The following is a 23,670-nucleotide window of genomic DNA, read 5'->3' on the forward strand; positions in this document are numbered from 1 at the left end:
TGGGGTACACCTCTTGTTCTACTGATTCCCTTAGGGTCTTTACTATAGCTTCTGTTAGAACAATCAATTATTGTGAGAAAGATCACACTAACAACACACATAACAGCCATGCTAGTAGTTAAGTTAAATCAAAGAAACATCTTGAGTATCTATCACACAAAAACAGATATAATGCATTCATACCATACAGAAGAGTACAGTAAATTTTTAAATAAATTATTAATAGAATTAATAGTTTTTTAGACAATGGAGATTAAAATTAAATCTGCAGATTGCCAAACATTACAATCTATTAATAACAAGATGTTAACATACGAATACTTAATTTTGTTAATTATGTAATAACCAACTGAATACTGTGAGATCACATCATGAAAATTTCTCTATTATTTTCACACACTAATTAGATTGCTGAACATACACTCACATACATAATATACTACAGTACTACTAACTTCACTGTGGGGAAAAAAGTTTGACATGTTGTTGAACATTGTACCATATTGTGTTTGTATATGATGGATGAGTTTTTGTAATTTTATTACATGTATGTCAACGGGAAGATTTGCTTCTTATAAGATGTTCCCATAGAAAAGATATAGGAGGAAAAGATAGATAAGAAAAGGGAAAAACTATGAATGCCTCTCATTGTACATCTGATTAAGACTAAAAGCCCTGCTTTTTAGTTTAAGCTTGTTAACAGTGAGGATGTGAAAATTTTACACTCAGTCTAACACAGTTTATAGATACAATAAAGTTACATAAGCGTTTAAAAAAATTGTTATTAACCACAGGATAACATTCTTCAACCAATCAAGTGGGTATCTTCACACTCCTCAAATTGTATTAATGAAGATTTTTAAAAAATGAAGAGGTCTCACTTGATCACACAAAACCTAATCTGTGATTAATAAGAATTTTGTTTCAACTTTTACACCTTTAATTTTTATTTACAAACTGTTTCCAACAAACTGAAAAATTTCACATTCTCACGTTCATTATACAGTTGAAATATATGATGTCTATGCTACCATTTCAACTTGAATTTTGCAGAAAATAACTAGTGCCTCAGAGCTGCTATTATGAATATGTGAAATGTGTCACTGCACATGGCCTTTTGCTTTCAGTAATAAATAATATATATGTAACCTTAAATAAATAAATCTTTAAAAAATTACTAATAAGCTCTATGGCCACTGAGAAAAAATTGCCTCTGATACTGTTGCTTCCCCACTATTTTATGAATGAGGTATGATATTGATCTGTGTTCAATAGACAGACACTGTCCATTTCAATATCATGTATAACCCTTGTTACCTGACTTTGTGACTATTGTATTAACACAATATTACCATTTTACTTTACTTTGTAACACAGATACCATCAGAACCAACTCATTTGAAGGATGAAGTAGTTCATAATATGATCAGTGAAGCAGCAATACATAAAACACAAGCCCGTTTTACAGTCTATTTTGCTCATGATTTTGAAAATGATGTGATGCCATGAGAGAGATTTAACTTTGTAAGCTTGAATTGGGGTACTGGAAACCAGAGAGAAAGAGAGAATAATTTCTTCTTTTCAAAGTCACTGATGGAATGTTGCTAAGATTATTGATGACTGCTAGTCCATCATCTAGCTGTTCACCCTCTGAGAGCACATGTGCAAACACATCCCCATTTAACCCACTAAGAGGTGAAATTTTGAAATTTTCTCAAATATTGCTTTATTTATCATCTAGGACATAAAATAGCAACCATTGTGTGAAATTTCAACCTTGTACATCAAAATGATTTTGGAGGAATGAAGATTTTGGTTTTAAGGGTTAAACCCCTGTTTTGTCTCTTAGGGGATGTAATTTTTTCAAATTCCTCCTTAGTGAGCACCTAACACATAAGAGCAACCATCATGGATAATTTGAATTTCCTACCTTAGGGTGTTCTGTATTGGAGATACCATGATCACTCAGTGAGTCAGTGGGTTTTTTGCTTTTTATAATTATATATTTATTTAGGAACTTGTGCTAGCATTGGAACTGACAACAGCAGCAGCACACTTATATGTGTGGAAGAGGTGGAAGGAGGTAGCATGACTTCTTCTTATGATAATCCTGTTGTTTTACTCCTTGAAGGCAACAATCACCATAACAGGGAGAAGAATGTATAAAAATGTTGTTTTTCTTTGTTATGATGTGAATGTGCTGATTAGTATTTTAGGATTGTGAGGAGCATAAGAGCAAGATAAACTCATCACTGGCTTCTCACCAAGGTGGCCAAGGTTTGAATCTGTGATTTTTTTAAATATTCCCCCTCACACTGTAGGTCCTGTAACTTATGATTACAAGATTAACAAAAATAAAAAATCCAATGCACAACAGTCCTAATGGACTTTGACTATGAAGAGACCGCTATTCAGCCCAAAGGCCTGCAGATTATGAGGTATGCGTGGTTGGTGTGACAAATCCTTTTGGTCATTATTCTTGGCTTTATGGACGCGGGCCATTATCTCACCATCAGATAGCTCTCAGTTGCTCTCGTGTAGGCTGGGTGGATCTCAAACTAATCCTCATATTGAGGTAGAAATCCCTGCTCTAGCCGAGAATCAAAATTGGGGCCTCCCAGTATGCAACATACTTGCTACTGGTAGACTGCAGAGCCAGCTACAAGATTAATAGTAACTTAAAATTGCAAGCATGCTTGCTTAATTTACAATTAAGTAGTTGACTCTTGGTGACCAACATTGACTTGGAGTGGGTGAATAACGACTAAGTTTGTAAGACGTACAATACAAAATTTCAATTTTTTTATTGCATTTTCTACAAAAATTATGGTCATTGGTGGAGAAGACAGTGTCAAAAAGGCAGTTAGTACTTGGTTTTCTTCATAGACAGCACTATTTTAAAGATAAGGTACACACACTAGGTAGTGTCCCAACATAACACCATAACAAATATGTAGAAAAGTAGCTTGAGGCAAGTGTTATATTATACAAAGGGGGAATAAAATATTTTCATAATATTGTTAACAGTCTTTTAGTAGGTAACGGAAAGGTCTTAAGAGTTTCTAATATAGAATTGGAGCTTACTTTTGGATACACCAAATAAAGTTCTTTGTTTATATTCATGTAGAGCAGATTTCCCTCATGATAATGTTCATTATATAGCCTTAGAACAACCATTAAATCTGCACAGTGTGTCACAAAGCCATGATTTCCTAGATATGCTTTTCATTTTAAAAACTGTTCTACTCCTTGGTGAATTGCTCACAACTCCTAGAAAATTTAAACTTTGCAGACAGGAAGATTTAATCATACACTGTCTACAAATTGGCACAGAACTGCCAGCAACTGTGTATTCCATAGCCGATTGAAAGAATGGCAAGTTCACTAAACAAAGTGAATATTGACTTATTTAACTGTTCATTGTGAAAACTGAGAAATCACTTGCACAATCTCGAGAACTGGTAACTACTTTCTGGTGCTTGCTTATACTATAACCTATAAGATATGATTTGTATGTACATTTTTTCCCCTTCTTATAATCCATTGATTCTTTCCTTTCTTTTTATCTTGTGTTTTTTCTCTTGCGCTGTAAAATGGTATTGCTGTTTAAAAAAGTATTATCAAAATAAAATGAGAAGAACTAGAGTAAGACAAGAAAAATGGGATAAAACTACCAAAGAAATAGTTCAGACAATAAAAGTGGGATAAAACTACCAAAGAAATCAACTGATAACAATTTGAGTAAGAAATTTTAAATTTGAATTTGTGTTTGTGTAAGAATGTAACACAGACCTAAAAGTCAGCATACAATTACAAAATATGCCATTAGGATCATTAGACTTTAAAACCACTATCTAAACATATCATTGTTAGGACAATATAAGCAGTTCTGCTGGTAAATTTCATCTTTTCTAATATTTTGAAAAATATAAGCAGTTCTACTGGTAAATTTCATCTTTTCTAATATTTTGAAAGCAAAAGCTATAAAAAATCAAAGAAAAATATGATCATGCAGATGCAGTCAGCATAAAGAAATCTCATATATTTCAGTCAACTGCACACAGCATTTACACCCAAAGCCAAACTATAAGTGAGGCAAGTATAAAACAATATAGTGTTCTTTCTGTAGTTGAAATATTTAGAATTTATTTCTTTTTTAAATGAAGAGTATTAAATTGATAAGATTTACACTACTTGAAACCATAATTAACAAGACTTAAAAAGCAATTTATTTTTCTTTAAAACAAAGAAATAGCTTTTATCTGGACTTCTTAATAGTTTAATATGAAACCTTCATAGAAACAAGGTGCTGTTGTTTACTATTTCAATCATTAGAGCCTCGTGATGTTTTACCCTTGCCATCACCAGAATCCAAACTGTGCAACATCCAGCAATTGTACCTGATTTGATTGTTACAGTGGCCACAGAGAGGAATTCTAGCCCCAGGGGCCTGTTGGTTTAACACACCCCTGCCTCTACGGGGAGCTGAAGAGCCAGCAAAGCTTGCAGATCCTTTCTGGCCGGTAGGCCCACCACCAGCACCACCACCAATACCGCCACCTGCATTTGGGATTGATGAAGAAGTTGGTGGAATAGGGATTTTAGTAACAGAAGATGGCTGAGTGGCCAAACTAGGGGTTGTTTGTTGAGGTTCAGTGGGTAACTGCTTTGGAGATTGAGGTTTAAAAGCACTGGTTGATGACTGGGTTACTGTGGATGGCTGAGCAGTGGGCAAACTTTTAGAAGCTTGAGGAGGTGGTGGAGCTACTTGACTGGGTTGTGGTTGTGAAGACAGAACAGAAGATTTTGTGCTCAGTTGTGTATTCTTCTTCATGAGTGTTTCAACTGACATACCTTCTGGAAGTGGAATATTAGGAAAAGGCAAGGAAAATTCAGATGTGAATGGAATTTGTGTTGGAACTGCTGGTGTCTGAGTGAAAATTTTCTGCTGAGGCAGGTTCTGAATTGTTGGTGTTGGGGGTAGGGGTTGCTGTTGAGGGAGAGTCTGCTCTGAACCTGGAACTGCTGGTGTCTGAGTGATTTTTTGTTGAGGTATGTTCTGAACCGTTGGTGTTGCTGGTAGGGGTTGCTGTTGAGGGAAAGTCTGCACTGTGCTTGGAACTGCTGGTGATGGGACAGGATGTTTCTGTTGAGGAAGGGTTGCAGGCTTGGAAGGAGTCTGGGAAACTGGCTGTTGCATTGGTGCTGTGGGTGGGAAATGAATATTTGTAGATTTCTGTTGTGATGCAGGAGATATTGCTTTGTGAACTTGCTGAGAGTGGGGTGCTGGAGAGATTGTCCTTTGCTTCTGATATCCCGCAATATTTTGTTGATAAAATGGAATTACAGCAGGCTTCTGTACATCAGACAAAGAATAGAGCTGCTTCTGTTCATGTTGTAGCTGCTGATATTGTTGTCTTCGATACTGAGAAACCATAGGAACTGTGGACAGTTTAGGCTGGGATCCTGTCTGTACTTCTTGTTTTTGAGAAGGATGTTGAGGAGGAAGGTCTTCCTTCTCCATCTGGGATGGGGATGAAGAAAATATTGGTTTCTGTGTTGTTATTGGCGAAGATACTGGTGATATTGCTTGGATATGTGGAGAATGTGGGGCTGGGGACAATGCTTGTTGAATCTGAAATCTCTCAATTGCTGAAAGTTTATGTGTTCCAAAAGAAGAATATTTTGCTTGTTGATATTGCTGCTGTTGCTTCTCCTGTTGCATAAACACTGACTTCTTTAACTGCTGGTGAGAACCTACTGATTTTTCTGTAAGATTTGAATGTGTAGAGGAAAGATTTGATAGTTCTTGAGAGGAGATAACTGAAGATACATGACCACTTTTCTGGATTGTTTTTTTCATTTCTCTATGAGAAACAGTGGAAGATTCTTCAACATGTCTTGTTCTCTGCACTACTACTTGCCCTCCTGTATTATCAGTTAAGGATACCTGAGTCATATTTGGCATTCCCTTTGTTTGGATAGTATTACTTAAAATAGTGTCAGTTTCAATCTGTTGTGAATCAAGTTGCCATCTCTCATCAGGAGTTGGAGGCCTCAGGTCGCCAGTAGGAACAGTAGGTCTAAATGCACCCATTACAGGAAGGGATGATCGAGAAGCTGGCCTTGGTGATGCAGGTTTTGAAGCCATTCTTTTAACTGTGGATGTTGGTGATGGTTTAACTGTATAACTCTGAGGACCACTTTCTGTATGACTCACTACAGTAGACTGCTGAGGAACAGTCATCTTAGGCCTCGTATTCACAGTCTGTGGGGAAACTGCAGTGAATGCAGAGGCCTCTGATTGTACCACTGTATTTGATGTTTGTGCTGATGAGAGAAATGGAGAGTAAGGCCTATCTGGTGCAATGGTAAGAGCTTGAACCATTGACATATGCTGAGAAGAAGGAGGAAGAATTGGGAGTTGTGTTTCATCCCCTACCCCAGGCATATTCGTTGAGGGTGGGACCTGAGTGCTCAATATAGCACTCATGGTTCCAGCAAATTTATTAGATGGTATGAATGAGTGTACATGAGTGGGTGCTTCAGATTGGCTAGATGGTATGAAGGATTGCACATGAGTGGGTACCTGAGGTTTCATAGCAGAAGGAACTAGACAGTAAGGGCGATCAGGAGCTATGGTTAATGCAGAAATCATGGGAGAAGAGCATGCATCTGAGCGAGGTGGATTATCAGAGGCAGTTGATTCATTTTTTGGATTGTGTGCAAGTGTCTGTGCAGGGAATGAAACAGGACCAGTATTAGATGAAGACTGAATAGTATTTGTAGTTTTACTGAATGATTCTACTGAAGTGTACTGAGATACTTCTTGACAAACAGATGTCTGGAATTCTGAAGAAATTGGTCTAAAACCTCCAGCTGGAACCTGCCTATAAGATAGTCCTTTATTGGTGTGTGCAGATTGTGACTGAATGTTTATGTTACTTCCACCCGGATTACCTGATTGAGGCTGAGGAACTGAAGCTTGTTGTTTATGTACAGGAGCAGTTTCACTTGATAAGGATGGTGTCTCTGATATTTGAGGTTCAGGCTGAACAGGTTTTGTTTCAGTTTGAGGAGAAGAGAGAACCTGAGGCTCAGATTCCAAAATTGATGGCACGTCTGCAGCAGGAGGTTCTGTCATCATGGATGATTCAGAGACGGCATTATCTACTTTAGTTTGCTTCACAATTGAAAGCGACTTGATCTGAACTTCTTCAATGGCAGAAACCTCCTTGTTTTCCATTTTCTCATATGTTTGTTGTATATTCTCTGATGTAGATGTTTCTTGAGTTAATTGTGGCAATATTTCATCATTTGGAATGGATAGAGAAGGAGGTTTCTGCTCTTCTTGACTGTCTGAAGCCTGAACAACAGTATTCTGTGATTCAGCAATTTGCTCAAGTGATGTTTTAGTTTTCTCTACTTGAGTAATGAGGCTTGCTTCTTCAGAATTTACAGGAGTAGTTTTAACTTTTCCTTCAGATGTTACAGAAGAAATTTTAACTTCTTCTTCAGAATTTATAGTAGAACTTTTAACTTCTCCTTCAGAATTTGTAGAAGCTGTTCTAATCTCTCCTTCAGACTGGATAATTTCAACTACTGATTCAGTTTCCTTTCCTGAGACTACAAGTGAATCCAGTTGCTGTTCTTGTATAAGATCTTGCTGGACCTGTAAAGTTGAACTTTCTTGACTTGAGGATGTCAGAGGTATGGTTTCAGTCTCTTGTTGAGAAAACTGTTGTGCTTCAAGTGATGTTTCCTTCACTTGTGAAACAGCATTGGAATGTGGTTGAGATAGAGAAGGAAGAGGCTGGACCTTTGCTTGTGTGGATGGCAAATGTACTGGATCCTGCTTATCCAGATTTTTTTCAGATGCTGTTTGCTGCTGTGTATGCTCAGGTGTTGTTTGGTTTTGTTGTGATCCTATAAACTGAATTTGAGAAAACTGAGCAGGGACTGCAAAGATTGCAGTGTTCTTTGGCTGATGTGAAGGAGTGGGAGGAATGTACAAAGGAATTGCTGTGGCAAGTAAGGATGAAGGTATTTCTTCCTCTTTCTGAGGGGGCCACACAAGTTTATTACTAGTAGCTATTTGACAAGCAGAATATATAGTTGTTATTAGCAGCACACCAAACCAGTTTCCACAGATTTTATCATATTTTTAAAATATGCATGCCATACATATTACAATATCAAACACATATATATTTACACACCATAACATTAAACAGAAAGCCCCCAAGGTATTCAAACCATTAATATAATTAATTTCATAGTAAGAAGGAGAGAGATATTGAGTTAATGTGTAAGAGAAATGTTATGATGATCAACAGAATTAGCAAGATAGATGTTAGAAAGGAATTCAATGCATTATGATAAAATACAGGAAATAGGATGTAAAAAAAGGGCAAAAAAATAGAATGAAAAAGAAAGAGAAAAATGCAAGTTAACTTCTATGCAAAATGAAGCAAAGCATGATTAAATTAGTAACAGCCAGAAAAAATAATTAATAAATACTGCACCAAAATGTATACCAGAACTACAATACTACAGCAAAAAAAAAAAAATTAACTAAATTATAAGTACTGCAAATAATTGCTTTAAGAAGTGCCTTTCCAAAATAGGCTATGCACACACAGTATGCACAATGTCAGAACAAGTGAATAAAATCAACAAGTTGTGTCAGATTATTAATTTTGTAACTCTCTCTTCACTTGGATTTCCATGTTGATTAGCATAAGAGAGCCTCTATTTAGATCAGGGAGATCTTTGAAACCAGGCAGGGTTATACTAATGGGTGCATGTGATTTTTTTTTTTTTTTTCAGGATTAAAACTGTTTCAAACAAACTACTACTAACAGGTCAAATGTTTATCAAATCTTGTGATAAATGAAATGATGAATTGGAATTCTTAAAGGTTTTGCCATATTTATTTCAACTTATGGGATATTTTCTTACCAGTCTTTGATCTCAACAAATTGTCACTTTTGGATTTCAATACATTACAGTAACTACCATGAGAATTACTAGAATGACAGAATTGATGCATTTGTACCCAATGTCCCTTCTGAGATTTCCTTCTACTCATTCAGTAAACTCTGGTTTTAACTCTATTTTATACCAGTACTGTACCAGTAACTTACTTGAAAACCTTCAGTAGTTATAACTATTTTTCCTTTGCCCCTCATATTTGCTTTAGAGCACACAATTTATAACTGAGAATGAATTCTTTCTTTTAATAACCTACCCTTGAGTAAACTCTTGAGCACAATAATCTGGTAATTTCAAATTTTAGAAAGGATTAAAACAATTAAGGAAACTTTGTATAATTTAGCTCAGTGTTATATACCTTTGGTGCCTAGATAAAGACTATAATATCATAGTCTCACATATTGACTGATCTATGATCAGTCTTCAGTTTAAATGAGTGGATCAATCAAAAGAAAGAGTACTACAAAAGATCAATCTAGAAATTCAAAGATCAATATGAAAATATATACATTTCTGAAAGAGCTATGTTAACTTGCATATTCACCTGGTAGGAACCACAGTCCTCTTAAGGAGATTTGAAAACATCAAGGGATTAATCAAAGACTGAGACTACTTTGTCATGAGTTTTATAATAAGAGAGGAAATGTTACAATAATGAAAGTCAAATATGAATTCAGTGGTCCGAAGACCTAGTTAAATAAGTAAATATGATCAATCAATATTTACAAGAGTAGAGTTCTTTTTAAAAACTGTGTGCCCTTTCTCCAAGTTTTGGACTGACACTTCTAACTTATCATCAGAAGCAACTTTTTATACCTGCCTGTTGCAATTAAAAGAAGCACCACTTTAATTAAAATAAACTATAGTATAGTCATTAATAACTTAAAAATTGACTTCCATTAACCAAATATTACATTTTAACTTCTGTTATGGTTTGATTGAGAATTTCTTGGTACGAATACCAAACCTTTGAAAGTATTTGCATTGTGCCATGTGACTAGCAAAAGAAATTAAGAAGTCTTGATCTTTCACAGTAAACCTTGCCCTAACTCATCAGCAGACATCAAAATTATATGCAAAAGCAAATTTTTATTTGCTGGAATGTAAAGGACCAAAAATGATAAGAAGTGTCTTAAATTATAATGAGGCAATTTAATACCACATAAATTGACATACAAAATCTTAATATTTTATCCTGTGTAAAACACATTCTGCTCTCCCATCTGAGAATTTCATTAATTTACTTTCTTTTTGTTTTCAGTATGGGTAAAAAACCACACCCAGGGGCAACTGGAGTGGGACATTGATGATGATAATGATGATGATGATGATGATGATGATGATGATGATGATGATGATGATGATGATGATGAGTATGGGTAAAAATCTGGAGAGATTCTGGGGGAATGAAGAAGAGAATCAGTTGATAAACCAGTTGCCATACAAATGAAAGCAGTAAAAAACATTGTAAAGAAATCCATTAGTGCTTCCAATAAAATGCCAGCCAGTATGAATTCATATGTAAATTGTGTAGAAAATGTAATGATTCATTGTTTGAGTTCATATCTGTTCTCGAGAGCCAAAAATAATGGCCAAGAGGATTCATTGTGCTGACCACACATCACCTCGTAATCTGCAGGCCTTTGGGCTGTGCAGCGGTCGCTTGGTAGGCCAAGGCCATGGTTGCGCCGTGGGATTTGGTTTGGTTTATGAGTTCATATATGAAGCTAATTTTCATCAGTTACTTTTTTCTTAAGAGATTACAGTATTGCTGTATGATCTGTTGTTTGTTCTATGACAAGAAGAAAGGTAATTACTTGAGATATTTTACTCAATTTCAATTATAAATTACTTTTTCAATTAGAAATCAATAAAATTACAATTACTTCACAAAATGACAGTCTTAAGAGAAATCACTGACAATTTTTCTTTTCGCATGGGGCTGGCTGGAATGATAGCAAAGTTTTCAAGGAAAAAAGATTTCATTTTGTTCTTTTTTTTTTTCCTCCATAAAGATGTTATGTGAGACTAAACATGATACCATGAAACTTTCAAAATTATTTTTTCCACAATTTGTATTGTAGTTAGTAAAACATTTCAAAATAATTTGCTATTTACTTTGCAAAATACTCGTAATTGGTTCTTAAAATTCTCATTGCTAAGCCTTGAGCGCTTAGGGCAAAGAAAATGTTTGTTGAAAAGACACTTTACATTAGGATCACAATTAGAGCCCAATATCCTTACTTTTGTGAATGTTATACAAAATTCAATTTAAGTGCCTTCAACCATAGGAGACCATAACACTCATGTATTTTTGAGAGGAAAAGTAATGCAAGAATACAGATTTAAAGATTTTTGCTAGGAATTGTGGAGAGAGGAAAGCTTGAAACTGAAGAGTGTTTCTGCAAATCTTGGACACTATGTAATGTACAAACAAAACTGTGTAATGTTACCATGCAAATTCAAGCTACAAAGTTATGGTAGCTATAATCAAATATTATGAAGGTGCTGATAGTGTAGAGACTACAATAAAATCAAAATTTTCCCTGGTTTTTAATAACTGTTCTGCATCATTTATTGAAGGCAGAGGGATTGTTCTCCATATTTAGGATTATCTTAATATATAAATACCGTACATCAGATTTACACAAGAAAATCTGAGAAAGACACTCATAGTAAACTCTAAGGTGAATGATGGACAGTAAATGTGACAGAGCAAGGTGAAATATGTTGAGAGTGAAAAGTGAGCTCAGATGTGTTCTAAAAATCTGGAGGGGCGTGCCAATCCAGCTGATGAGCCCAAATGGCACGTCTGGGCGAAACTCTGCAAAATGCAAACGGCCTAACCAACCAAAAGCTGGTTCTATTTCTGTGATTCTAAAAATCTTGTTTATTATTTGATAACAATCTTGCAAATTGTCACTGTTTTCTTTCTTCTTAAGTAATAGTATTTTGTACATCTTGCTCTCTCTGATGAAATATTTGTATACATTTTCTAATTGAATATGGTTTAGATGCATATTTTAGTGCATATTCTGGTACGGTATGTTTTTCAGCATGAGTTTGTGGGTTACTGTAGTCACGTCCTAGTTTGTGAACCATGGGCAATGGCTGAGTGGCCTAGTAAGTGGTCCTGAGAGTCGGGATACCAGTTGCTATGGAATGGGAGTGGGCATCTCGGACATATTCTGAGTCGTGGCCCTCCTTGTGCTCAGGCGGCTAGGACTATACAATTCACCGGTGGTCCATAACCCGTTAGAGGAGAGATCCTCACTTGGACTATGTGCAAGTAGGGCAGCATCCTGCTTCATGAATTAACCGAGCTCAGAACACTTTAAGCAAGCCTCGGACCTATGGGAGTAATGGAGTCCCACTCCCATTTGACAGGCGAGGGACTCCTTGGAAACAACTTGACTAACGAAATGGAATTCGATGGGGAGCTATCAATATTAATGGGGCTTATGGAAGAAAGAAGGTAGAACTGGCTGAGTCAGCAAAGAGGATGCATCTGGATGTGCTAGGAGTAAGTGATATTCGGATAAGGGGAGATAATGAGGAAGAGAGAGGAGATTATAAAGTGTACCTGACGTGTGTTAGAAAGGGAAGGGCAGAGTCTGGGGTAGGGCTCTTTATCAGGAATACCATTGCACGCAACATAGTTTCTGTTAGGCACGTAAATGAACAAATGATGTGGGTAGATTTGTCAGTGGGAGGAATTAGGACAAGAATTGTGTCCGTGTATTCACCATGTGAGGGTGCAGATGAGGATGAAGTTGACAAGTTTTATGAAGCATTGAGTGACATCGTGGTCAGGGTCAACAGCAAGGATAGAATAGTGCTAATGGGCGATTTCAATGCGAGAGTTGGGAATAGAACTGAAGGATACGAAAGGGTGATTGGTAAATGTGGGGAAGATATGGAAGCTAATGGGGATGGGAAGCATTTGCTGGACTTCTGTGCTAGTATGGGTTTAGCTGTTACGAATACATTCTTCAAGTATAAGGCTATTCACCGCTACACATGGGAGGCTAGGGGCACCAGATCCATAATAGACTATATCTTAATGGACTTTGAATTCAGGAAATCTGTTAGGAATGTACGAGTTTTTCGCGGAGTTTTCGATGGTACAGACCACTATCTGATTTGTAGTGAACTAAGTATCTCTAGGCCTAGGGTAGAGAAAGTGAAATCTGCCTGCAAACGAATAAGAGTAGAAAATCTCCAGGACGAGGAAATTAGACAGAAGTACATGGATATGATTAGTGAGAAGTTTCGAACAGTACACAGTAAGCAGGTTCAGGATATAGAAAGTGAATGGGTGGCATACAGGGATGCTGTAGTAGAAACAGCAAGGGAATGCCTAGGAACAACTGTGTGTAAAGATGGGAAAAGGCGAACATCTTGGTGGAATGATGAAGTGAGAGCAGCCTGTAAACGTAAAAAGAAGGCTTATCAGAAATGGCTCCAAACAAGGGCCGAGGCAGACAGGGATTTGTACGTAGATGAAAGAAACAGAGCGAAACAAATAGTTGTTGAATCCAAAAAGAAGTCATGGGAAGATTTTGGTAATAACCTGGAAAGGCTAGGTCAAGCAGCAGGGAAACCTTTCTGGACAGTAATAATCTTAGGAAGGGAGGGAAAAAGGAAATGAACAGTGTTTTGAGTAATTCAGGTGAACTCATAATAGATCCCAGGGAATCACTGGAGAGGTGGAGGGAATATTTTGAACATCTTCTCAATGTAAAAGGAAATCATCCTGGTGGTGTTGCAAACAGCCAAGCTCATGGGGAGGAGGAAAATGATGTTGGTGAAATTATGCTTGAGGAAGTGGAAAGGATAGTAAATAAACTCCATTGTCATAAGGCAGCGGGAATAGATGAAATTAGACCTGAAATGGTTAAGTATAGTGGGAAGGCAGGGATGAAATGGCTTCATAGAGTAGTAAAATTAGCGTGGAGTGTTGGTAAGGTACCTTCAGATTGGACAAAAGCAGTAATTGCATCTATCTATAAGCAAGGGAACAGGAAGGATTGCAACAACTATCGAGGTATCTCATTGATTAGTATACCAGGCAAAGTATTCACAGGCATCTTGGAAGGGAGGGTGCGATCAGTCGTTGAGAGGAAGTTGGATGAAAACCAGTGTAGTTTCAGACCACAGAGAGGCTCTCAGGATCAGATTTTCAGTATGCGCCAGGTAATTGAAAAATGCTACGAGAGGAATAGGAAGTTGTGTTTATGTTTTATAGATCTAGAGAAAGCATATGACAGGGTACCGAGGGAAAAGATATTCGCCATACTGGGGGACTATGGAATTAAAGGTAGATTATTAAAATCAATCAAAGGCATTTATATTGACAATTGGGCTTCAGTGAGAATTGATGGTAGAATGAGTTCTTGGTTCAGGGTACTTACAGGAGTTAGACAAGGCTGTAATCTTTCACCTTTGCTGTTCATAGTTTACCTGGATCATCTGCTGAAAGGTATAAAATGGCAGGGAGGGATTCAGTTAGGTGGAAATGTAGTAAGCAGTTTGGCCTATGCTGACGACTTGGTCTTAATGGCAGACTGTGCCGAAAGCCTGCAGTCTAATATCTTGGAACTTGAAAATAAGTGCAATGAGTATGGTATGAAAATTAGCCTCTCGAAGACTAAATTGATGTAAGTAGGTAAGAAATTCAACAGAATTGAATGTCAGATTGGTGATACAAAGCTAGAACAGGTTGATAATTTCAAGTATTTAGGTTGTGTGTTCTCCCAGGATGGTAATATAGTAAGTGAGATTGAATCAAGGTGTAGTAAAACTAACGCAGTGAGCTCGCAGTTGCGATCAGCAGTATTCTGTAAGAAGGAAGTCAGCTCCCAGACGAAACTATCTTTACATCGGTCTGTTTTCAGACCAACTTTGCTTTACGGGAGCAAAAGCTGGGTGGACTCAGGATATCTTATTCATGAGTTAGAAGTAACAGACATGCTATTGGCTTTACGTCGCACCGACACAGATAGGTCTTATGGCGACGATGGGATAGGAAAGGGCTAGGACTGGGAAGGAAGCGGCCGTGGCCTTAATTAAGGTACAACCCCAGCATTAGCCTGGTGTGAAAATGGGAAACCACGGAAAACCATCTTCAGGGCTGCCGACAGTGGGGTTCGAACCACCTATCTCCCGAATACTGGATACCGGCCGCACTTAAGCGACTGCAGCTATCGAGCTCGGTGTAACAGACATGAAAGTAGCAAAAAATGATTGTTGGTACAAACAGGTGGGAACAATGGCAGGAGGGTACTCGGAATGAGGAGATAAAGGCTAATTTAGGAATGAACTCGATGGATGAAGCTGTACGCATAAACCGGCTTCGGTGGTGGGGTCATGTGAGGCGAATGGAGGAGGATAGGTTACCTATGAGAATAATGGACTCTGTTATGGAGGGTAAGAGAAGTAGAGGGAGACCAAGACGACGATGGTTAGACTCGGTTTCTAACGATTTAAAGATAAGAGGTATAGAACTAAATCAAGCCACAACACTAGTTGCAAATCGAGGATTGTGACGACGTTTAGTAAATTCTCAGAGGCTTGCAGACTGAACGCTGAAAGGCATAACAGTCTATAATGATAATGTATGTATGTATGTATGTATGTATGTATTATTATTATTATTATTATTATTATTATTATTATTATTATTATTATTATTATTTCCTGTGGCTATACTTTGCTCAGATAACAGTGAATGTGCCACAAGAGATCTTTAACATGTCAACAACAATGATGTTGAGTGCCAAGATTTTCGAGCATCCTTGGTGTGGATTGGATCCGTAAACTTGGGATCACAAGTTTGATGCTCTACTACTGATCCACCAAGGCAGCTTCATACGAATACGATTTCTATTAATCGAAATACAGAGTGAAGTGAACACAAATGTTTTTAACAAATATGAGGAGATTGTGTCTGACGATCTGAGTTCTCTGAGGTAAAGTATGAAATTCTGGAGTCAAGAACATAATAGTTGCAATTAATTTGGTCTGATCTATTATCCAAACCCTTTGGTATTGTTAGAAATAAGGGTATTAATTCTTCTCCATACTCCTGATGAGGTATGCAAGGTTCTCAACAAAATTACAGATTTCTAAATTTGTTTGGCTATTCCACAGTAACAGTGCAAAACACTCAAAGATGTCTAGTTCATTATAATAGTTCATGTTTTTTAAAGTATTTTATCATATGGTGCTTCTTTTTTCTTGTAAGCTTCTTTATACATGAAACACAATAGACATTCATTGCTGCACAGCTGCTGATTTAATGTCAAATATATATAAAATATGGTAGATACTACCCGTGCACATGATTTTACTATAATTCTTTTTTCCAAATTTAGCTCATATATTATGGAAATAATACATATGGAAATTCACAGAAAACCATATTTTTGTAAAATATAATATACATTTTAAAAACCAAAAGGATAATGAGTTATTTATGAACTACAAGGAATCAATATCTAATGATAAGGATTATTCCCACTCATCCATATCCCTGCTTATGGTTTGAACGAAGAGAATGTAATATTATCTGACCTATGTAGCCCGATTCCAGCTAAGTCTGTGTCAGGGAATAAGATCTCTGCATGTGCCAAAATATGGAAACATGCTCCTATGGAGGCCAATCAAACATCTCCCAAGTGATGATAAATAACTCTGGAGCATAAAGGGAATGAAAGACACAGAAGGAAATCAGAATTCCTGCAGAAAATCTATTCCATTTACACTTTCTAACAAATTGAATGTAGTAGTAAATATTAAAATCTTAAATTTATAAGGTTTTGGTAAACAATTTTTAATTGTTTGAAGATCTTGACTAGCAAATGTGCAGCAATCAAAACAGGATCTAGCATGATATTCCCTTCAAGTGCATTATCAGTGGCAATGAAAGCGTTGACATGAGGTACAGTTATGTGTTAATAATCCTAGGAATGCACTATTTACAATATCACATTGATCATCTTTGCATCAGTGAGCTGATTAGATAAGCATAGACTAAAATTATGCCCAAAACTTTTGAGAGCTGCTTTATTTTAACGTGTATATTCTTGGTAAGTTAAAAATTCATGTAATTTCTTGCTTTTTAAATATCTAAATGCATTAAGCAATGGTGAAAGGTCTGGGTTTAGGATTGAAAGATCTGAAGGCTGAAAAGAGATAAGAAATAAATGAACTTCACTTCATCATGCTTGTAACACACTGTAGAATAACATAATTTTCCTTTGTTATTCTATTATACTCATATCTAAAAACATACAAGCAAATAATAATTTAAAGAGAGAAATCAAAGACTAAATCATCAGAAGCTAGGCAAAAATGTATGCAGAATGAGGATGAGGACGAGGATGGTAAATTAAACTATTTGCATTTTTGAGTCCCTGGTCATTATCAGGTACACTTCATATCATGAAAGAAATATAGTACAAAATTTATATTTAATGATTATTTTGTTTACTGGGGAATACTGTAATATTTTAGCAGAACTGCAAGTTAAAACCAGATGACAAATAGCATTTCAGAAAGATTAAACATGCAATAAATACACATGGGAAACACTACTAAGATAAATATAAAGTATTGATGTAATAGGGTTAGTGTCAAAGCAGAGCTTTCTGTCCCACAGATTCCTGTTGATTATTTCCTCAGCAGGGAATATCAGAGGTGCCCATACATTTCTGTAACCAGCATACATTATGCTGAAAGTTTGACATTTTTAGGTTTTGCAGGCAAAGTTTGTGTACTATCTGTGCACTTTTTAGTGATAGATTTTTGTACTCGTTGGAGAAGTAAGAAGGGTTCCGTTAATACTGCCAACTGAATGGAAATGAAATCTGAATTGAATCGATAATATGATAGATCGATATGAACTTTATAAACCTTTATTATTTTAAGCAAACAACTGTGTCACACACACAATATATAATACTATATAACATTTCCCATTGCGAAACGTGTTCCTAACATGAATTCTATAGTTTGGCTTTGCTGTGTAAACAACAACAGTACGAGTACTTAAAGTGTACGCCAGATGTCGCACAGCGATGATAAGCGATTCTTAGTTTGTGTTTCAAAGGTTGCCAATATGAATCTCGAAGATAACCGAAGTCGACCACTTCAGCACTAGGGTGTAAATCTATCACTAAAAAGTGCGCAGATAGTACTCAGCCCATTTTTACAGAATAATATTCATGTCTACATTAACTGCATTTCATAATGAGAGTCAGTAGTAGCACCTTATTCTCATAATCCAGATACCCGCAGAAATTGATTTCTCAATAAATCTTTGCAGATATACTTTTCATTAAGAGATCCAATGTTAATAATAACTACACATGAGACCCAGTCATCATCATCATCATTATCATCATCATCATCATATTATTATTATTATTATTATTATTATTATTATTATTATTATTATTATTATTATTATTATTATTATTATTATTATTATTATTATTATTATTATTATTATTATTATTACTTAGTTTTTCTTTGTCCCAATCCTTAAGGGTTTGTAAAGGTTTGCTGATGATATAGCCCTGATGACAGAAAATTTTGAAAGTGCAACAGAACAGATCAATGTGTTGAAGCATTCCTTTCAAAAGACAGAAGTAAAGTCGAACATCAAAGATGATGCAGCACAACTAAACACCAAATATGGAACGATAAACCGTGTTAATAAATTTAAATACCTTGGGGAATGGATCCAGCAAAAAGGACTTGACAAAGAGGCCATAGCAGCAAGAATCAAGAAAACGGAAGTCACTTTCCAAACCACCCGCAACATATACAACGAAAAGTGCTTTTCTCTGAACACAAAAATTCGTCACTACAATACTGACATCAAACCAGTATTGTTGTATACATCTGAATGCCTTATCCCATCCAAGAAATGTTTGCTTGTGGATTTAAAGAGGAAAGAAAGAAAGAAAGAAAGATCCTACACTCCATACTTGGCCCAAACTATAAAAATGGCATCTACATTAGAAAATCCAGGCAAGAATTATACTCAAAGATAGAGAAGATTACGGACACAATGTGTAAAGGCAGAGTTCACTTCTATGGTCATAGACGACGAATGATCGACTCTCGATGGACGAAATGTATCTTCAGTATGTTTGACTCAAAACCAAAAACGTCAATGCCATGGTACGTTAATGTCAAGAAAGATCTTAAAGAACTGGGCATATAAACAGAAAATGCACAAGACCGAAATTTTTCAGAGCAGCCATCAAGACTTTTGGGACTTTCCAGGATGAAAAACAGACAACTGGTGCTAAATGGACAGAAGAACGTTGTGCTAAACACAGTGAGCTAAGAATATGATATGGATCAAGTGAAAAATTAACAAATGCCAGAATGTAAAGTTAGGCTTATCGTGGTCTCTAGTTGGCCGATCAGCAAAGTTGAATGAATGAATTATTATAATTTTTGCCTCCGAAGCATAAGAGTTAGCACAATTAGCTGCCGTCTTCGGGGGGACCGGGTTTGATTCCCGAAACTGCCAGAAATTTAAGAATGGCAGGAGGCCTATATGTGGTTAAAATGATGCATACAGCTCTCCTCCATTGGGGGGTGCGCCTGAAAAGAGCTACACCACCTCGGGATGAGAATATGGATTTACATTACATTATTATTATTATTATTATTATTATTATTATTATTATTATTATTATTATTATTATTATTATTATTATTATTATTGTTATTTAACAATATTTAATATCATTATTTAATAATGCCCCAGCTACCATGTACAGGCATTCAGATTTGATGCCATTTAGGCTGTCTGGAGTCCAATTTTGATATTCTATATTACTCTACCATATGACAGAGAGATATATCTCTGTTGGGTGATCTCCATCTGAGTTTTTAACACTTTCAACACTATGCCTGTATGGGATATGGGCGCACTGCTTTTCTGGTTGTGGACGGCGCCCGTATACCTTACGGGCGTGATTTTCACGGATCTTTATAGGCAGCTGCATATAACCCATATGGTTCCCATCCCTTGCTTAGAGGTAGTAGTTTATCTAGAGTCCGCTAAAATGCAGAAGTTATGGGGAAATTCAAACCCAAACAATAAAAAGGGTAGTTTCTCCTTGTCGTGACCTCTACCAAATCACTTGATGTGCCGAGTGCTGAGCGCGCCAAATATGTCGTGCTCTCAATTGTGTTACTGTACGAACATGTCGTCATGCCAGCTCAATGATAATGATATCCTGGATGTTTCATCAGGAGAAGTGGGTTCAGAAATAGATGACAGTGATGAATACTCTGCTCATGACCCAGATAACATATCAAGTGATAGTTCGGGCAAGATTTTTATTTGTTATGTCACTATCGAGTGCAAGTTTTTTTAGCTATGTTATTTTACTCTGAATACAAACGACAGAAATACTTCACCTCTCCTGAAATGTTGGATTTATTTTTTCATTTAGCTGAAGAGATGCAGGCTGATGATTCACTTGTACCATGAAAAGAAAGTACTGTAGATGATGGCACAAGGAGTGCAAGGTTGGACTGTGCATAGCCCAATGTTTTCAGGGCTACTATACTAAAACAAACTTTCCCTAAATAGGTACATTTTGTATATCAAATGTACTTGTGTTTATTTGTGTCTTAAGTAGCCACATTAAAGAATTCATTTTTATTGTTTGAGGAGTCTTATTGGTAAAACTTGAATGTAAGAGATTATTCTCGTACATTTTTTATGTGTTTCAAGACTAGTATAATCAAATTACTTTAGACAAATACTTCCTGATTAACATCTTCATTTTGGATGGCTGGCATCTTCATATGATACAAAAATCAGGTATGTACTATGTTTCTTTTTTTTTTTTTTTTTTTTTTTTGCTTGTGGCTTTACGTCGCACTGACACAGATAGGTCTTATAGGAAAGGCCTAGGAGTTGGAAGGAAGTGGCTGTGGCCTTAATTAAGGTACAGCCCTAGCATTTGCCTGGTGTGAAAATGGGAAACCACGGAAAACCATCTTCAGGGCTGCCGATAGTGGGATTCGAGCCCACTATCTCCCGGACGCAAGCTCACAGCCGCGTGCCCCTAACCGCACGGCCAACTCGCCCGGTGTACTGTGTTTCACTGTTGTGTAATGATGTATACATATTCAAGAAAAAGACCCAGTTCATGCCAGGGTCCATGTTAAAATATGGTAGTGTTGAAAGTCTTAATTAATTGTGTCAGATAAACATCAAAAGTGTCGAGAGAAACCTTTTCCATGCTGACATCATAATTTCTTGCCGAATGGACTTTTCCACTCTTCAAAAATCAGATTACCTCTGCTAGGTTTGAATTTGTGACCTTGGGAAATAGAGGCCAACGTTTCACCACTGTTACTAAATTATTTTATTTTATCATTCGTTACCAGTAAACAAAGAATTCAGATAATGAACTGTACAATCAGATGACCATATGTTCATTCATCAACCATTTAGGGCTTGAATAATTGGAAATTTTCAGCATATCTAATAAGATACACCAACACATTAAAAATACTCTCTAAGGTGAAATGTTTGATGACCTTCGATGTTCAGGTGATCCTAAAGTTGAATTGTAGAAAATACAATGAAAGTATAGGGGAATCACATGGGAAGAATTGCAATTTCCTGTTGGTAAGGTATTGTATGTTTTCCCTAATAGCCGTGTAAGATAGTAAATGTAAGCTATACTCTTATCATTGAAAGCCATAACAACTGATTATTCTCTTTGACCATCCACAGTGACATAGCAAGAATTTACTTTTATGTATCTTCAATTAATGATTTTTTTTGGGGGCACACCAGGTGAGTTGGCCGTGCGGTTAGGGGTGTGCAGCTGTGAGCTTACATCTGGGAGATAATGGGTTTGAACCCCACTGTTGGCAACCCTGAAGATGGTTTTCCATGGTTTCCCATTTTCACACCAGCCAAATGCTCAGGCTGTACCTTAATGAAGGCCACAGCAATTTCTTTCCCACTCCTAGCCCTTTCCTAACCCATTGTAGCCATAAAACCTATCTGTGTTGGTGCGACATAAAGCAGCTTGTAAAAAAAAAAAAAAAAAAAATATTTTAATGTGCGGCATATGCAGCCACTCAACTCCTAACTTGAGTGTCCCAAGTTTGAACCATGATGACTGGTGGGAACTTTCTCTAGGACAAGTGCGCGGTTGCAGGGTAGGCACCTAGTCTTGAACCTGCGACTAGGTCCTACATTGAGCCTGGGTGCTCAGTCAACAGTCCCAAACCCACTGGGAAAGTTATTGTTTTCTATTATACTGTGGACAAAAAAACAGTTACATGTAACTTCTTAATGTTGCAAATGACTTATGGTACCATACTGACTTATTTACATTAAAAAAAAGAAATCTTTGGTACTTTCTCAGGTTAAGGATTACCATTATAGCCTACTACTTTTATAAAAGTATATTTTCCAGTATTCGGGAGATAGTAGGTTTAAACCCCACTGTCGGCAGCCATGAAAATGGTTTTCCGTGGTTTCCCATTTTCACACCAGGCAAATGCTAGGGCTGTACCTTAATTAAGGCCACGGCCGCTTCCTTCCCACTCCTAGCCCTTCCTTATCCCATTGTTGCCATAAGACCTATCTGTGTCGGTGCGACGTAAAGCAACTAGGAAAAAAAAAAGTATATTTTCTATGGAATTACTTTCCAACCATGGAGATAAGTTTTGAAAAATTTGTATTTCAGTCAAGTTATTGATGTAGCTTGTTTTAGGGAATAATAACAACATACTTAACAGTTCTTAATGGTATGTATTGATAGACAATGGTACTGAGAGCCTGTGCTGGTGTGTTTGAAGCTAAAATGACTCCATGGGCTAGAATGAAGAACGATACAAAAATTGGCCTAGAGTGGAAGAAACCAGGAGAAAATCAAAGTGATCACAGACAGCACTGCAGTGAACATTATTTACTGGATAGTACTGCTACTGTTACCATGTGATCTACAGATATAGAAAAACTTCAGTAACTAATACTAAAATGTTTTCATTCCTCCCCTGAAGGGCGAAACGGGCATCTCAAACAAAAACGCCGTCTCTCAGGCCAGGAGATTCATTACGGTGAAAGAGACGCTCGGAGAAGGTGAGGGGGTTGGTACCCGTGGCCTGTACCAGGAACTGTCCTGGCATTCGCCTTAGTGCAGGAGAATGGAAAACCACGGGAAACCATTCTCAAGACAGCCGACGGTGGAGACCAGCCGTTAAGTCCAGCCCTTTCCTGTCTCCCGAATACAGAGGTACAGAGCCACGGTAGAGCTGTGGCCACACCTCCTCTGCTCGGTTGGCCGGTCAGAGTGCAGAGCTCTTGGACCACGGACCAGCTGTGGCCACTTGCGGGCCGAGACCCACCTGCATCTACCAACCAACTTCAGTAAGAATTTAATCTCAGAATAAATCCTTTCCATTTGTCATCCTCTTATATGACCAAGTTTTATTCTCTTTGTTATTTTAGGATTTACCGTAATAACTTTTATTCAATCAGTCAATCAATACTAATCTGCATTTAGGGCAGTCGCCCAGGTGGCAGATTCCCTATCTGTTGTTTTCCTAACCTTTTCCTAAATGATTTCAAAGAAATTGGAAATTTATTGAACATCTCCCTTGGTAAGTTATTCC

The 23,670-nt window shown here is 36.9% G+C and overlaps 1 protein-coding gene across 5 annotated transcripts in view; it reads right to left on the reverse strand.

Moving 5' to 3' along the window:
- The window catches only part of Zasp52 (Z band alternatively spliced PDZ-motif protein 52), a 420,823-nt gene that overhangs the window by 19,958 nt on the left and 377,195 nt on the right, over window positions 1-23,670 (reverse strand). For all 5 annotated transcript variants that reach the window (XM_068225103.1, XM_068225099.1, XM_068225102.1 and 2 more), the window contains one exon: window positions 4,401-8,091. In XM_068225103.1, coding sequence (XP_068081204.1) covers window positions 4,401-8,091 — 3,691 coding nt within the window. The remainder of the gene's footprint in view (window positions 1-4,400; window positions 8,092-23,670) is intronic.

The sequence above is a fragment of the Anabrus simplex genome, chromosome 1 (genome assembly GCF_040414725.1).
Source record: "Anabrus simplex isolate iqAnaSimp1 chromosome 1, ASM4041472v1, whole genome shotgun sequence".
Lineage (NCBI taxonomy): Eukaryota > Metazoa > Arthropoda > Insecta > Orthoptera > Tettigoniidae > Anabrus > Anabrus simplex.